The sequence below is a fragment of the Sinocyclocheilus anshuiensis genome, unplaced genomic scaffold, assembly GCF_001515605.1.
Source record: "Sinocyclocheilus anshuiensis isolate Anshui unplaced genomic scaffold, SAMN03320099.WGS_v1.1 scaffold1531, whole genome shotgun sequence".
In the NCBI taxonomy this organism is placed as follows: Eukaryota; Metazoa; Chordata; class Actinopteri; order Cypriniformes; family Cyprinidae; genus Sinocyclocheilus; species Sinocyclocheilus anshuiensis.
The window spans coordinates 418,468-436,407 of NW_015551200.1; the positions used below are offsets into that span (position 1 = coordinate 418,468).

The following is a 17,940-nucleotide window of genomic DNA, read 5'->3' on the forward strand; positions in this document are numbered from 1 at the left end:
CTCAACCGATTTGAATCGTCACATATTTAAATCGATTTTCAACCGGCTCGCGGTTAATCGTTACATCCCTACTTCAAGGCATCACGAGTTCACGTTTTACTGCAGAGCCGACAAGCGCCCTTGTTGTTTTTGAACAGAAGCCGATAAGTACATTTTAGCGAATCAGTGCTGTATTCAGGTCAGGTGACAAGGCTACTTTCACTTTGAAAAGACGTGCTAGATGAGAGGAGTTTCGTCAAAGCTGACTAAAAGTGATCGAGGATGGATAACTTCGACGAACTTGATGAACCTGTGATATCTACTTCAGGGTGAAAAAGGAAAATAAAAGCTGAAACGTTTTCAGGGAACCTTGCAAAAGCAGCACGTTACAATGGTGAGGGAAAAGCTCCGTGTATTGCGTGTAATCACATCCATACAGTTTACGATCACAACAACAACAACGTTTGTCAGGCGTCTACATTCTTTCAATGAACTTTAATTTTGTAAAATACCTGTATTTGTTTAAGTTATTATTACTTAATCAAAACAACCCAATTGTAGTTTGATTGATATTACTTGGAATGCGCAATAAAAAAAAAAAAACCGTGATTTCTGAAAATAAAATAAAAATGGAGTTATCGTAGGGCTGGACGATATGGCCAAAATTGATATCACGATATATTTATTAATTTCGGTCGATACGATATAATTCCGATATCGATATGAACACTATTCATCTGAAATAGAAATCTTTTGTAACATTATAAATGCCTTTATCATCACTTTTGATCAATTTTAGCGATACATATTGATATTGAATTATTGTCCAGCCCTAAGTTATCGGTTTTTGGAAATATACTCTTCATTTGTTCTGACCAACATCTCATGTCGTTTTCCACAGAGGAATGTCAAATAGATTTAATCTATCCCTTTCAGACAGTCAAATTAACAGTATACATTCAAAACAGAACATTTTCATAACTGTCTGTCTTTTGTTAGGTTTGTTGACTACAGCTAAAAATGGGTGTTTATTGTACTGAAAATATGCCCATGCATGACAAAAAAAAAGGAAAAATCTGTAATCGTTTAGTCACCTTTATATAGTTTTCAAACATGTATGACTTACTTTCTTATGTGAACTATGATATTTTGAGAAATATTCCACAGAAGAAAGAGAAGTGAAGTTCATTGTAACCACATGATGAGACAATGTCAAAATTAAATAAAACAACCCAGTGGGAAGTAAAATTAAAAACACTTTTCAAACTCAACAGTTGTTTGTGAGGGTGAACTTTAGCACCTACGGTAAATTATATAATTGTGTCCAGTCAGCAAGTTTGGAGCTGCCAAGTTGCTGTTCAGTCAAACTCACAGAACTGACAACATTTGCATGAGAAACAAACACCCAAGTACTTGTATTACAGTCACATTACATGACAGAACTGTGAGAATGATCAAGTATTTTAGATGACGCTGAGCAAAACAATAGACTAACACACAGTAAACACTAAAATATACTGAAACGATCAGTTACAAATACTATTAAATGAAATGCGCAACAACTGAAAAAGATTTTCACTATTTATAACCGTGCAGGAGAGATTATCAACAAGACATCAAGCGTCTTAACTTGTAACTAAAAAAAATACTGTGGCCTGTAGAAGGAAGATGTGATCAACTTTGGTTTATTATCTCAATATATTTTTGTGCAAACTTAATTGTAGTAATTTTAGTGCAGTAAAACAACTGGATGTTTGAAAGGGCCTGAGCTTTCTCTAAAACTCTTGTGTTTAAAGTTCAACAAGGACAAGATGAAAGACACCGACCAGATTTTCTTGCAGTGACAAACATGAAGTCAAAAGATTAGGTTCAGTCCACACCTCCTGATCCAAAACCATGTGATCATTAACCGTGACAAAGGCAAAAAATGACATCAGATTATATGGAAGCATCATCTGTCTTTGAATTTATGGGAAGGACAAGCAAGCGCCAAGCTAGTTCCTCTTTTTATGGCAAGGAACAACATGTTAGAACATAAAGCACGGATATGGCGAGGTGCAACCTTTAGTAACCGCATGTTTACCTTGATGCATCTTTCCTGAACTGCTTATGGCTCTATGTAACATGTCTGAGGGGTTTGGGGGGCTCTTATAACTTCACCAGTAAGTTTTGCCACCTCGTTACATGTGTGGCTCAAACAAATGGATCCATTAACTTACCTTCAGCGATCAGCTCTTCCACCGTCACTTGGTATCGACCGACAGCAAACACCTTTCCGATGTAGTTGCTGCTCCCAGTACCAGATCCAGAACCACCCCCGAGACTTCCGCTCTCTGACTTCGGCATACGCGAAAACTTCTTCATGCTTGCCTCTTGTGTTCCCGCCTTCCCCAAACGGACAGTTCCAAACACGCTAAAGACGCTTAAAAATCCAATCTGCTCATCTCCGCTCTTTTGTCCAGCATGCTGAGAGAACTGCTCTCCCGAGATGCGCCAAGCACTTCAGTGCTCGAGGGACGCAGAAAGGCGTAACGTTAGCTGAACGCTTCCTAATTTCCTCCAAAGCCCGATGAAGCAACTGCATAGAAGTAAACTGTCAGGGCAGCGTTCTGTCGTTAATGAGTGACAACAGCACGAGTGATACAGCCCACGCTGCTGTGTTTTCAGGCCGACTCCAGTTGCGGCGGAGAGACCATTCGCCTCGCTAGCTGGCTAACAACAACGGCAAAACGCTCTGTTCAGCCAAAGTATTCTTTTGTGTTCGGCGGAAAGTCCAAGTTGGCTGAAGTCCAGGCTATCTGAAACCAATGTGAACAACAAACAGGCAGAAAGTGGGTGTGTTAGGCGGAAGCTACGCTACCGAAACTCTTAAACGATGACTACTGCCACTTCCCCTTTGGATAGTTTAGTTAGCCAGCTCGCTAGCTGACTGGCTTCCTCTATCTGCTTGAACGGGTCACCGTGTATCACAGTCAAATGTATCAGTACAAAAATAAGCCAGAAATCCTCCGAGCGGCCGTACGTTTCGGATGTTGCGCGAGCAGCGTCGGTTATAATGTTTTTTAAACGGCAGAGTGCTTCCTCGTGCTCTGGAAGTCCCCTGTCACACTGATAAAGTTCGAACTCCCGTGACTCGCCGTAGAATTGGTGGGAGGTTTTGTTATTGCCCAATCCGCCTGTCTGACAACCTAACTTTGTTTTGTCCTATTCCTTCCTATTGTCATGATTGGTGTGAGCGAGATGCGTCCTGTAGATACTCTTCTCTGATGGGATGAAACGGATGACTGTCTCTCTGCGTTTTGTTTAGCAGTTTGCTTGATTAAGATCTTAACCAATGTGTTAGTCCGTTGAAAGCTGTGAATGAATTGTGTGAGGCGCTTAAGTGCAACTGGCACATTCTGCGAATACGGTACACTTTTGTGTCCCATGGTTTTTTTAAGCACCGGAGGCACAAATCCAATGTTTTTGTTGTGAGAATTATTGGATAAACTATTGAACATAAAATTAACTTAACTTGAAAAGTAAAATGGGAATTAAATAGAGTAGGCCTAATAAACTAATTTTAATTGGCAATATTTATTACAATAATGTAACATTCTATTTATGCATGCATGCATGCATGTGCTGTTCAAAGGATTCATTATGTGGACCCTTTGATAGGGTTTAATGATTTTCTCAGTTATTAAACAAATTGTGTGTTGACTTTATTTATTAAGTTCAACCATACAACAAACATTTTCTACAAGCCGTCATTTGCTAGTCTCTACTTACGTTATTTAGTCTAAATTTTCAACCTTGTTACCATTCATATTTATTTAATACATGTCTGTTTGATTTGGATGGTTATTTAATAACAATAATAAAAAAATAAAATAACAGTCACACAGACCAGCGACCTCAACATTTAATCAAGCTTCGGGCCCTATTTTAAACCTATTCAAGATTTTTTGCATAGTAAATTGCCTACAGTTTATATTATATTCCCTGTTAAGAACAAAACAGTGAATTACGTATTATAATAAAAAAATATTTGCCATCTACTTGATATTGTCATCGTCTTCAACATATTTTTTTCAATAAGTTTGGGAAAAAAACTGTTATAAGTTAGGATTTCCTTTTTTTATATACAATACCCTACATATATCTCCCAAAACATTTCAAACGTGACACTCATTATTACATTTAATTTATGTGCAATCAGGACACTGATTCAGCACTTGATGACAGAGATGACATCAGATTGAGACAGTCACATGATGTTAACCAGTCTGGGTGGACAACACAAGACCCTCTGAGGGTCCTCAGGTACGTCAGTTATTCAGTTCATGAAAATGTCCTGCCCTCTAATGGTCAAACACTGCAACATGAGCATGTGCCTTCTCATCCCAGAAAAGAAGAATAGGTATTGGCTATGTAACTGTGTATTAATATATGCAATTCAACATATAAAATGACTAACTTACACTCAGTTAATTGTATAACATGAGCAAGAAAATCATGACCTGTTTAAATTGTTATATCCAGAAAAAACATCAAGGGCTGTAAAACCAAATGTATATAATGCTTGTACAAATGTGACAGCTATCTGATAATTGCTACAGATGTAGGTCGATGGAGAGACAGAGGACGAACTGGAGTCTGGGATTATTACATGGGATTAATGAGGATCTTCTGTTCCCTCGGGCTCTTTTCCACCTCAATACAAATCAACTCCCCTGACTGTGCAAAGTTTCATCAGCAGCAGCTGAGCAGATGACTCAACACTGTGCACACTGCAAGAACGCTCAGATATCTTGGTTATCTTTATCATAATGTGTGAAGTTTTGATTTTGGCTGTTGCATAACACTTTTGGGAGCTGTGATTTTGCATAATTATCATATGTCTAATTAAAAGTAGAATCTATTGTCACATTTATTAAATTAACCAAGGTCCAATTTTTCCCCTTTGTTCTCTTTTCTTTGCTTTTTTTTTTTTTTTTAACCAAAAGTAAAGTAGGTTTAAGTCTATACGATCTGCAGGAAAATCTGCCTACAATTTAGTCTAAAATGTGTTATGAAAATGGTAAAGTTCAGAATACATTGTTCAAGCAGGAACCATATGGACAGAGTAAGGCCTTATTAGGAAGTACTTTCTTTTCTTAATGACATTAACATCTGGCAAACTGCCGTCAATACTGAGATAAAGTGCGGCAGGTAAATTCAATGAAATTATAGAAGCGGAAATAGACATGGAAAGAACAGTGACATTTGGGACAATGATTAAGAAACCAATAAGATTAAGTGGTATAAATCGTTTAACTACATTATTTTGCCCAGACAACATTTAAAAGCACTTATCCATATAATATCGGAAGGACAAAATTAATGCAAAAATAAATTTTTAATTTGAACAAAAACTGAAATGCAGGAATATTCATAGTAATATTATTTAATATTAAATTGATATTCATGATTTACCAGAATTCCAACATCGCAATGTTCTAAAACATGTATATTAGTTTTTTTACTAATTTGATTTATATCGCATATATTTTACTTATTTTGCCTTATGAGTAATTTAGACAAAGAAACAGGGGAAATGTTTTCAACAGCAATCATGAATCAATATGAATTTTACTCTGCCATTACCTGCAGTAAACCAGCTACATAAACTATTTTCTGAAAAAGCGTTAAAATATTACATATACACGTATTCATTTAACATATTGCAAAATAACCAAACAGGACATCTTTAGTAGCATTTCTGGGTTAGTCTTCTCCACAAATCATCTTCAAGCAATCACCGTAGATGTCAGACGCGTCAGACTGAAATAAAAATGAGCAAGGTCACTCTTCATAAATCAAATACAAAACTCCTCATCAAAAATGAGTTTAATTTGCATGGAATATATTGACACATATGGTCACTGTCAGATATGTAGAATGGATTGTCAAATAAACATTTGTGAATGTTACGATATCTTGAGGGCATGATTAAACTAATAAACCTGAGGATCAGGAAGTGATGTACTATAGGCTTCTAGCACATTAAAGAACAATGGCAGATGGCCTGAACCTGTTCTAAAGTGTTTATATGAGTGGAGAATACTTACACTTATTTCCTTGTAGAGTGAACGCTGATAGAGCTTCTTGAATTCAGCTCTGATGTCCAGCATGTCAACCTCTCCACGGCTGACCATTACTCTGGTCAGAGTGGTTTCATCTGTACCTGCTCCCTGCAGGTTCACAAATAAACATCAGTGTTGTACAAACTCAATGACCGACAATAATGTGCTTCTATTTGTACCTTCATGCTTTTGTAGAGTTTTTCAGCAAAGTATGCAGGAGTACTCATCACACACTTTACTAGAAGGAAAAAAAAAAGGAAGAAAAAAAGGTGTATTTAATAAAAAACTATGTAGAGGTTAAAAAAAAAAATCAAATACCAAATGCTTATTGTGCATTTGATTTCATAATTGAAAAATTTACCAATGGCAACCAGCAGTTCCTCCAATTTTCCAGACATTTCCTTCTCAATGCTCTTTTGCAAAGTCTTGCCACTGATGTTTTTATATTCCAATATTGCTGTAATACAACATGTCAAGTTAAATTTAAAACACACCTGCCATTTCAGTTCCTATGCAAAATGCTTTTGCTTATTTAGATGATTATGTTGGGTACTTTGTCTCAGGTGAGGAATGCTCCTTTTACAGAGGATCTCGATGAACTTGGACTCATCAGTTCCCAGTCTCTTCTCGCCTGCATGATAGAGGGCCTATGGAGGAAACAGAGAACATGTAGGTGCTCACATCTAATCATAAATAACATCATCTTTAATACAGGTGAACTGGTTTCGGCTTGCGGTCTATGATGAAGGGCTTAATTAAAGAAATAAAAGACAAAATGGTGAAGTATTGAGATAAGGAGAAGCACAACATATGCATCCCGGTCGGGGGAAGGGATGAGGCGAGGACTCAAGATGCATGAAGAAATATGGCTCTTCATTAGTAGAAAAACAAAACAAAAACTATCCCAAGGGGGAAAAACAAGCAGGCAAGGGCACAGCACGACCAAACAGGAAGCAACACAAGTACATACAACCTCCAACACAACAAATAACGAAGCAGAACAGGATTGCAAACACGGAGACTATTGCCGAGTTCACACGTCACAATTTTAGCCTGATTGTTCACTCGCCTACAAATGCCCGAAATCGGAGGCAAATCGGTGCTCGTTCACACGAGTGACAATCACGCAGTGTGAATTATCAAAGACGCGATCTGAGGGAATCGCAGACGCCCGTGAAATATTTGGCATGTTAAATATCTGGAGCTGTCGGCGATTCACAATCACGCTGTGTGAAATGAGTTCTGACTGAAAAACACAACGGCGATGACCTACAGCCAATGAGAGACCAAGATACAGGGCAGCAGGAAGTTCGGGGAGGAGTTATATGAAACGTAGTTTGCGGACCAGTGTTGCAAAATCCGCCGGTTGTTTTTTATGTCAGCAGGTTGACGCGACCCCAATAACGTGATATTTAGGCCCTGGAATGTGAATTGTAGCCTACTAGGAGAACCCCGCCAAAAAAATGTGTATTTTACCCCCCCTACGCGATTTTTACTGGGGGACCCCCTCAAAAGCAATTGGGCTATTTTCAGGCTAGTTTTGAGTAGTAATTGGGCGGGCTTTGTAGCAAAAACCTGGCAACCCTGCACCAGACAGAGCTGTCGCAATTCGTCCTATTGTAGAGTCATGCAATGTGAAACCCTCTGTCGTCGATCCATCATGCAGTGCGAACACAGCAGCAACTGAATGCTACCCCAGATAGTCGTTCAGTGTGAAACCAACAATGATGCGACGTCTTTGAAAATCGTGCAGTGTGAACTCAGCATTAGTAGGACAGGTAATGAGGGAGACACAGGTGGAATCACTAAAACAACAATGAGGTAACAAGATGGGTGGGGTCAGACAATAGACAGGAGAAAGCTCATGGCACCAAACAAACACAACACAAGCCAAGTGCCTACACAAACACACAGTGTCCTCTGGTGGCCATCCTGGGCACACCAGCTGAAGACTGTGACAATATGCTGTATTTCCATACCACAGAATAAATTTTTACTTAATCCTACTGAAAAAGAATCCTGAAAGCACAGGTTCAATTAAAAGTGATTATGTTCTATACCTTTGCATCCTCTCTAGCCTTGTCTGCATTCACATTGGTGCTTTCATCCCTCGCGCCCTTACAATGAGAGACAAATAAAATATCATTAACTTCCAGAGCTGCCTTTATTACAATAAACTGCTATACATGAGTATTTAATCACCTCAGCAAGCAGAAGGATGGCTTTGCCAAAATCCCCTGAAACTTCTGTCTTTAGGTTCTGTATCAGCGTTTTCTTTGTTTCTATTGGGCAAAGGGAAGGGAAGCAATTATACATTTTTGTAACTTTCATATTTTGTTACTACAATAGATTCCTCATCTCACTCTCAGCATATGCTGCAGACAGCTCCTTGATTTGTTTATTTGTCCGTGAGGCAAGTATTTCTATCAAGATGTTGATGTCCGTTCCAGCCCCCTGAAAAACATCCCATACATGTATTAGGAAAACAATGAAAAATATGTATAAACAACAAGCAAAATATGTTCACATAGATATAGCTGAAATTTGTTTGAGATTATTGCTAAATGTCTCATTTTGTTCAAGATTTAAAATGAAAAGTTAGGAAAGGCCCGTTACTTTCATTGCTTTGATTAGCCATTTAGCATCATTGAGTGCAGGCGATCTGGCGAGCGCAACAAGCAGCTTTTCAAAGTTGCCCCTGGTGTCGCCTTTCAAGTCATTTACTAGAATCTATGGTGAAGACAAAAAATTAGGCATATGATAATATAATTTTCCTCAAATGTGTTTGAGCAAGAGGACACAGATTTACCCTCTTTGTGGTTTCTTCATATGCCTTTGAAATAGCCTGTTTCTGACTGCTGCTCCTATGAGTCAGTATGTCTATCAGTGTCTTCTCAGTTGTACCTGGTACAATATATATATTCATGTATACACAGAGAATACACATATTGTATTATACATATAATATAGTACGGATAGATTATGTACCTATGCCTTCAATTGCTTTACGGAGAGCTGCAACATCTTCACTGACGTTGAAGTTAGATTTGGCTTTAATGGTACCTCGCTCCCCTGGCTGAAGAAGATCAAGAAGATCAATCAATCAATATTACAAAAAATGTGTTAATAGTTTGAGACAACAAGTCCCAGTCCAGTTTCTCCAAAGTGTATCAAATAAGAACCAATTATACACACACACACACATATATATATATATATATATATATATATATGTACACACACACACACACACATTTATACATAGTTGTTTGTTTACCGCTGATGTGAATGAAACAGGAACAGCATTCGCAACACTTTGCAAGTCTTCCTGCAACACAAGAAATTAAATAAATAATAAACGCTCTTCAAATTCATATTCTTTACTTAAACAACAGATATGACTGAATGTTCCTTTAAGATTTTACTTACCCACAGGTTTGCCATTTTTGATTAATTCTATTGTGATAAACAATTAATATATTTACAGTTCAGAATCCATAAGGTACATTATTTTTCATATTCATTTTATTTTTATATACACAAAAAGGTAAACAGATTTCAAAGACTCAGCGATAGCCTAACAGAATTGAAAAAAAAAAACTTTTTCGTGACTCGTGATTGACTGCAGCAGTCACATAACCGCCTTCTCAATTTCTAATATCTGCTTCGATTCTATATCAAAAGCAGATGCGAAGTTAATCGAACGAACACGGCTTTGAAAGTGTTACCTACGTTTATATATAGGCTATATGTAATAATTTATTATTCAGTTTGCACTTACCTTTGCGATATAAATCAACACTGAACGTGTCTCCCTGTCCGGTTTAACTTCTCCTCACCTGCTTCCTCGGGGCGTTTGCGACACGATGTGTCATTTTCACAAAAGACAAGCATTCTTACGGAGCCTCTCCCTTCATGAACATCCAACGCGCTGCTATAATATACCATTTGATTCAGCAGGAAAATGACACTTTATTTTCTTCATGATCATTTAACCCCTGTCAAGGCGATATATCAGCTTTTATTATTATTCAACTATTTTTTATGGATTTTAATTATTATAAACAACATTCTTCTTAACTCACATATTTCACACCAAAACATATAACTACAAACATATACACACCCCTAAAAGGTTAATTATGATCAATTATGATATAGTAGCCGGGTCATTCAGCATCCGGTGCCATTTGAGTCCCCATGATATAATGTGGTATATTTTCTGTAAAAATGGGCTAATACTTGTTTCTAAATGCTCATCTTACAATGTTACTGCCCCTCTACCATAGAACACAATAAATATGTACCCAAAATTAATTCATTAAAAAATAATTACTCATATCTTAGTGCAAGTAGGCTAAACTGCCATGTCCCCAAGTAAGCTTGCATAACTTCAGCCACAAATATAAGTAATAAAACTCAAACAAATTCCAAAATTTTCAATATTGTTGTATATTCTTATTTGTAATATTCCTCAACAAAATATATATTTTTGTTATTTATACATTTTTAATACTTAAAGTCTTTAAAACATGTTGTGTCCCTGAATTGAATGTCCCCCGTTTCTCTGATGAAAAGTCCCTCTGTACGGCCCTTGAATGTTTCTCTAATAACATGACTCTCAGGAAGTATAATACTTTTTGGGGGCAAACTATCTACAAGAAGCAGAGTAATTAACACTCCTTAATTCGCCCCTTTATTTAGTGTTTTAGAATGATTCACTGATGTGGTAAAGTATAATACGTCCACCCTGTTATGCTTATTTATAGAAGAAACTGGTAATTTTTTGTCATTTTGAAAATATGGTTAATAAACATGTTAAAAATCTTCCTCAGTGATCACTACGCACTATCTTGTTGTTCATCACATGAACAGCAATAGCTGACTTTAGCAAAAAATGTCCCTCCTGTTACTGTCCACCCTGTTACTGTTTTGCACTGTAACAGGGTGGACGTATTGTAACAGTCGATGTAAACATAGATAAATAAGTGTTTACAGCATGTATTGGTACTTATAATTATTTTACTATGCATTTAAAAGAAAGAGTTGTTTAAATGGTATGCATGTATTTGTCAGGAAATGGCACTGTTGTCTGCTGCAGAAAAGCAGCAACACTACAAGGCTCATCGTGATGCAGACCCTGAAATAAGGCAGATATACCTAAAAAAGAAGGACAGGTGGAGAAAGGGAATAAAGGAAGATAGAAAAAAGAGTGTTAGAACTCAGCTTTGTTGATTAGGTAGAAACTGTAATTAAATTATCTTGATTTTGCCATTGTAGTGTGTGTGTGTGTGTACTGGTATTCCCTATGTTATGGGGTCCAAATGTCCCCACAAATATAGTGATACCAGTAAATTTTGACCTTGTGGGGACATTTATTTGGTCCCTTTGAGGGAATAAAACTTATAAGTCATACAGAATTAAGTGTTTTGAAAATCTAAAATAACGGTAGTTTTGTGTGAGGGGTAGGTTTAGGTGTAGGGTTAGGGTAAAATACAGTTAGGATACAGTATAGAAAATACAGTTTGTACAGTAGAAAAACCATTACGCCTATGGCATGAACCCATAACAATAGGAATACCAGTTTGTGAGTGTCTGTGTGTGTTTGAGAGAGAGAGAGAGAGAGAGAGAGAGAGAGAGCAAAATAATGTTCTCTAAAAAATAATAATGCTCTCTATAATTTTAAATTGTAAAATACAATGCTAAACATATTTTGTAGCCTAATAAAGGGATAGTATAACAAATGAGATCTTATTATAATAGGTATAAGAACAGCTTACTTTAATGTGGTGTAATTGGCCTTATATCCTATAAATTGTTATATACAGAACAATTTATATGTTGTAGTGATTGTAAATTGTGACAATATGCTTCTTGTATTAGGCAATATATTGACAAATACTGTTGTTCAGTGGTGTGATGTCCACCCTGTTATGTCCTGTCCACCATGTTTCCTCCCTGTCCACCCTGTTACCTCAGTAGTTTATATATATATATATATATATTAATAAAATAATTTCAACAAATGTGTTATGCATATCTTTGTTGTTACTTGTAGGGAATGAAATGGTAAAATGAAATCATTTAAAATTTGGCCAAAATTCCATTGAAATTTATTTTTATTCTAAAATAAATGTGTTGAAATTACACTGTGTCTTAAAATACACCAACTTTTTTTCAAGATAATGCCCGATTATGAACACGTTGTTAAAATACATTTGCAGGGTAAAGAGAGGGACATTTTAGCTCTTACAAAATGTAAATATTACAATTACTGTGCATTCAAGGCACTTATTAATTGAGATGAGAATGTCCTTTAACAAGGTGGACATTTGGCCCTTGCATGTGTGAAGAATTTCATGCAAAATTATTAAAGAATAATATCCTGAGCTGGACCAATGTATTTTTCTTTTAGTGTAACAAGCCCTTCTTCAGTTAAAATGATTACATCATGGAAATTTAAAAAAATGTTGTGAGAAAGTTACCAAGCTGAAATGGCACCGAATAGTAAGAATGACCCAGCCCATGAGGATTCACTGTAAGATAAAAAGGGCTGCCAGACCCTTTAGAACATTCCGTACTATATTTAAGGTGCTCAAGTTTAAGATATGAAATCACCTCTACTACCCAGTGTTTGTGAGATGGTGGCCTCGCCTTTTTCCATCTAAGAAGAATCTAGTTAATAATGATTCAGGTCTGCTGGTTCCAAAACACATCTGGGGGAAGATGAGTCTGACCCTGGATACATTTTAGCCAGCTTGCTCCTAGACAGATGAAGCCTAAGCACCTTAAATTGTAGAAATCCGTGTCTAATACATACAGAAGATGAGTGTACCAATTCTATTGCACACTCCCAGGCTGTATCTGATACCAGTTCCTCCCGCCATTGCCTCCTTATATGATCTAGAGATGGGGAGGCGGTTCTTTGAATAACCTCATATAGAATGGACACCATACCCCTTCGAAAAGGGTCCATATTTAGCAACTCATCCTATATATATATATATATATATATCCAAAACACACTAAAATGACAGATAGTACTGTAACGCATATGCTAACATTCACATGGTTTTAGGTTTCTGGCAATTAATGAGACATTGCACACAAACTCAGATTAAATAATCATACATTAAATATGAACACAGTGTGTGCTCTACATGCTAGGAATATATTTATTCATTTATTTATTTGTTAAAAGGTACAAATACAAGTATCTTGTTGATTATTTTATCATAAATGATAGCACCTGATATCAACCGACATTTGAAAAACTTCTGAAACTTTTGCAAAAATGGCTTGAGACTAATGGAAAAAACGGAAACCCATTTGAAACAAAAAATACTTTTTCTTGATCAGTGTTAAAATAACAGATTCTTTGGCATTTCAATGGAGTCACCAAATTGACAGCAGATCTGTGGTGATACAGAGTTTCCAGATATGAAAACACTGAAGGACAAAACACAAAAAATGAATACTTTATGTAGAACAAAAGGATGGAATTCCACAAAATGCGCATATTGTAGTTTCTAATTTTAACATGTATGATTCCTCAGCACAATTTTAATGTTTCATGTTTTCAAGTAACTATTAAAGTCATGTCTGCTGTTGCAAGGCGCCATTCACTACCAAAAAGTCTTAACAGTTTTGGTTTAGACAAAAACAAAAAGTACGTTTTAAATATCGTAAATCAGTATGAATCTCACTCTATACCTTTATCTGTAGCAAACTGTAAATATAAGTGATATATTTCCTAAGACACCTGGAAAAATGCTATTAATAAAACCATTTTATAAATTATCCCAAGGGGTTCTTTTGTAAACAGGCTAGTCTTCTCCACAAATCATCTTCAAGCAGTCGCCGTAGCTGCCAGATACATCTGACTGAAATAAAGAACAGCCAGAAGTCACAGTCATAATCACAGAGACAATCAGTTCACACTGTACCACAACATCAGTTACAAGAACAAAGAGTGAAATCATCATTTGTGAGTTTATGATATCTCAAGGGCATGATTAAACTAATAAACCTGAAGATCAGGAAGAGATGTACTACTGGACTCCAGCATATTTTAAAGAACAATGGCAGATGGCCTGAACCTGTTCTAAAGTGTTTATATGAGTGGAGAATACTTACACTTATTTCCTTGTAGAGTGAACGCTGATAGAGCTTCTTGAATTCAGCTCTGATGTCCAGCATGTCAACCTCTCCACGGCTGACCATTACTCTGGTCAGAGTGGTTTCATCTGTACCTGCTCCCTGCAGGTTCACAAATAAACATCAGTGTTGTACAAACTCAATGACCGACAATAATGTGCTTCTATTTGTACCTTCATGCTTTTGTAGAGTTTTTCAGCAAAGTATGCAGGAGTACTCATCACACACTTTACTAGAAGGAAAAAGTGTATTAGATTAAAAAATGAATAAGTAAATATTTTTGCATCAAATTCCAAATGATTTTGCATTTAGAATGTATAAATACAAATTGACTGTACCAATGGCAACCAGCAGTTCCTCCAGATCTCCAGATATTTCCTTCTCAATGCTCTTCTGCAAAGTCTTGCCACTGATGTTTTTATATTCCAATATTGCTGTAACAGGACAGCAATGTCAATTATATATAAAACACACCTGCCATTTAAGTTTCTATGTGAAACACTTTGGATGATTAATTTGGATGATTAAGTTGGTACTTTGTCTCAGGTGAGGAATGCTCCTTTTACAGAGGATCTCGATGAACTTGGACTCATCAGTTCCCAGTTTCTTCTCGCCTGCATGATAGAGGGCCTATGGAGGAAACAGAGAACATGTAGGTGCTCACATCTAATCATAAATAACATCATCTTTAATACAGGTGAACTGGTTTCGGCTTGCTCTCCCACAGTGGATGGATTCAAGAGAACTGAATCACGTGTAAGACTTAATTATTGGAATAAAAAGGAAAACAAGGTAAAAGACTAAGTTATGGAGGTGTTTATATATATATTGTCATTGTTATTAAAAAGATCTGATGCCATGTTTTTTATTCTAAACATTTTAACACAACATATACATTTATGCCAGATCTGTTGTGTTATTATATAAAAGAGGACCTCAAGATATGAAATGAGTTTTCTATACCTTTGCATCCTCTCTAGCCTTGTCTGCATTCACATTGGTGCTTTCATCCCTCGCACCCTTACAATGAGAGAAAAACAACATTAATTTCCAGAGCTGCCTTTATTACAATAAACTGCCATTCATATGTATTTAATCACCTCAGCAAGCAGAAGGATGGCTTTGCCAAAATCCCCTGAAACTTCTGTCTTTAGCTTCTGCATCGGTGTTTTCTTAGTTTCTATTGGGCAAAGGGAAGGGAAGCAATTATACATTTTTGTAACTTTCTATATTCTATATGTAACTATATTTTGTTACTACAATAGATTCCTCATCTCACTCTCAGCATATGCTGCAGACAGCTCCTTGATTTGTTTATTTGTCCGTGAGGCAAGTATTTCTATCAGGATGTTGATGTCCGTTCCAGCCCCCTGAAAAACATCCCATAAATGTCAAGATACAAAAAGAAGGAAAAATCTGTCTCACATTGGTACAAAATATTCAAAATGTTCACAAAAATCACTGAAGTCTGACTCAGAACACTGTACAAGGAGTAACATTTTTCCACAAGGGAAAATTAGGAAACATAACTTACTTTGATTGCTTTATTTAGCCATTTAGCATCATTAACTGCAGGCGGTCTTGCGAGCGCAACAAGCAGGTCCTCTAAGCTGCCCTGGGTATCACCTTTTAGGTCATTAACAAGAATCTAGACAAAAAAATTAGCCCGATTTTCACATGAACACAAAAACACACACATTCAAAAGAGTATCAGAAAGAGGACACAGATTTACCCTCTTTGTGGTTTCTTCATATGCCTTTGAAACAGCCTGTTTCTGACTGCTGCTCCTGTGAGTCAGTATGTCTATCAGTGTCTTGTCAGTTGTACCTGGTAAGTGAAATTATTGTAGTTTGATGGAACAAACAATATATAAAGTGAACGCAACAAGAAGAATACGGGAATATACAATACAATAAATTATACCTATGCCTTCAATTGCTTTACGGAGAGCTGCAACATCTTCACTGACATTGATGTTAGCTTTGGCTTCAATGGTACCTCTCTCCCCTGGCTGAAGAAGAATGAGCAGTAAAAAAAAAAAAAAAGTATTGGAAGCTAGTTGTCACACTGGGAATTTGTCACAAGGGCTGTATCTCAACTATATGGTTTTAAGTTACTGTGAAAGAAGAGGGGGCACGAGCAAAATTATACAAGTCATCTTGCAATACAAGATATTAAATCTCGGCAAATTTGGTTTCAACAAAATTCTTCATTCTTCACTTTCAGGGAGTGCAGTCGTTTGCAAAATTTTACTTACCCACAAGTCTGACATTTTTGATTGGGAGGATTCTATAAACAAACACATTCACAGTTCAGATTCGATTCAGTTCATCGGTTACTAATAATGCATGATCTTTGTGGTTACACGGTCATGCAAAACTCATGCAGGAGAATCTATTTCATTCACATTTACTTTTCTTGCTTTCATTTTTATTAAAAAAAAAAAGGTCAATGACTTCCCTCCAAAACAGTTTTAAAAATACTCAACAACAAACAAGTTTCGACAAAGGCTGTATAGTATTATCTCCTAACTGCAGCATCAGTTTAAAGCATTTCTGCCTTTAAAATATGCTGGCCATCAAGTGGATAGCCAATGCTTAAGTTATGTTAATTAAACAAACATTTATAATTAGTACTACCTACGGGTTTTGTATGCTTTTAAGTCTTCTCTCTTACCTTCGCGATACAAAAATATAGACGGCACTCTGTCCGGTGTTCTGTCGATTTGTGCTACCGTCAGATTTTGCTACCTCCCATTAAAACAGTGGGTAGTACAATTCGACAAGTTGTCACACTGGGAATTTGTCACAAGGGCTGTATCTCAACTATATGGTTTTAAGTTAAAAGTCTTCTTACAGGTCAAGTACCTTTTTATTTACTCTAGCAATTTTAAATGTTACTGATTAAACTTAATGTTTACTTTTTTCAGTTGTTTAAATATAATAGGCTGGACAACATGTAGCCTATCCAAGTCTTCTTAGTTTGCAAATAAATTACCTTTAAAATATAAAATATTCAAGCGTGAAAGTGTGACAATTAGTGGTGGTCAAACGCAAATTTATTAAATATTAAATTACACATACAACAAAAATTATATATATTAACGTCTACACCTACCGCAACCCTAAACCTACCCTTACAGTGATGCAAATACAGTAATTGAGTGTTATATTCGCGGTTGTAGCTAGAAGGGATACAGCTACTGGAAACCAACAATAAATAATTTTTTCTACCTATTATATTGTGTTTTATTAAAGTCTACACCTACCCAAACCCTAAACCTACCCTTACAGAAATGCAGATACATTCAATATTGTTGTTCAGCATGAGAAAAAGGATGTGCGCATGCCCAGTAAACCCTGGTAGGACAATCTGACGGGTAGGATAAAATGTCAGGACACCTGTTTTAACTTCTCCTCACCTGCTTTTCAGGGCGTGAGAGACATGATGCCACGATCTCAAAAGGAATGCATTCTTACTGAGCCTCTCCCTTCTTGAATAACGAGCTGCTATTCACTTTCTACACAATTCAAATGTAAAATGGACATTTATTTAGTTCTTCCAAAACAATTTCATTACCATTATAAGTAGGCTACTATTACCGTAACACATATAACAATCATGTGAGGTGAAGTTGTCTCACAGGATAAATCTGTTTATTGCACATAAAAACTCAAAGTCTCCTAAAACTGAAGT

The 17,940-nt window shown here is 36.5% G+C and overlaps 3 protein-coding genes across 5 annotated transcripts in view; all 3 read right to left on the reverse strand.

The window, feature by feature from the left end:
- The window catches only part of bmp2k (BMP2 inducible kinase), a 43,881-nt gene extending 40,639 nt beyond the window's left edge, over positions 1-3,242 (reverse strand). For 2 of the 3 annotated variants that reach the window (XM_016453605.1, XM_016453604.1), the window contains exon 1: positions 2,199-3,241. In XM_016453605.1, coding sequence (XP_016309091.1) covers positions 2,199-2,343 — 145 coding nt within the window. In that variant the 5' untranslated portion in view covers positions 2,344-3,241. Of the gene's footprint in view, positions 1-2,198 lie in introns of all 3 variants that reach the window. The other variant, XM_016453607.1, reaches the window with a different exon arrangement.
- Positions 3,243-5,391: 2,149 nt separating this feature from the next.
- Positions 5,392-9,949, reverse strand: anxa3a (annexin A3a). Its single transcript, XM_016453608.1, has 14 exons — positions 9,868-9,949; positions 9,516-9,542; positions 9,364-9,414; positions 9,075-9,162; positions 8,896-8,990; positions 8,703-8,816; positions 8,450-8,540; positions 8,289-8,368; positions 8,147-8,203; positions 6,640-6,733; positions 6,448-6,543; positions 6,266-6,324; positions 6,072-6,194; positions 5,392-5,784 (listed from the first exon to the last, which is right to left on the reverse strand). Exons 2-14 carry the CDS (start codon positions 9,528-9,530, stop codon positions 5,728-5,730), a joined length of 1,020 nt encoding a protein of 339 aa, XP_016309094.1. The 5' UTR covers positions 9,531-9,542; positions 9,868-9,949; the 3' UTR covers positions 5,392-5,727.
- A 3,946-nt stretch (positions 9,950-13,895) lies between these two features.
- LOC107663363 (annexin A3-like) lies at positions 13,896-16,516 on the reverse strand. Its single transcript, XM_016453573.1, has 12 exons — positions 16,502-16,516; positions 16,168-16,255; positions 15,977-16,071; positions 15,778-15,891; positions 15,523-15,613; positions 15,344-15,423; positions 15,207-15,263; positions 14,780-14,873; positions 14,582-14,677; positions 14,417-14,475; positions 14,223-14,345; positions 13,896-13,969 (listed from the first exon to the last, which is right to left on the reverse strand). Exons 1-12 carry the CDS (start codon positions 16,514-16,516, stop codon positions 13,913-13,915), a joined length of 969 nt encoding a protein of 322 aa, XP_016309059.1. The 3' UTR covers positions 13,896-13,912.
- Positions 16,517-17,940: the final 1,424 nt, after the last annotated feature.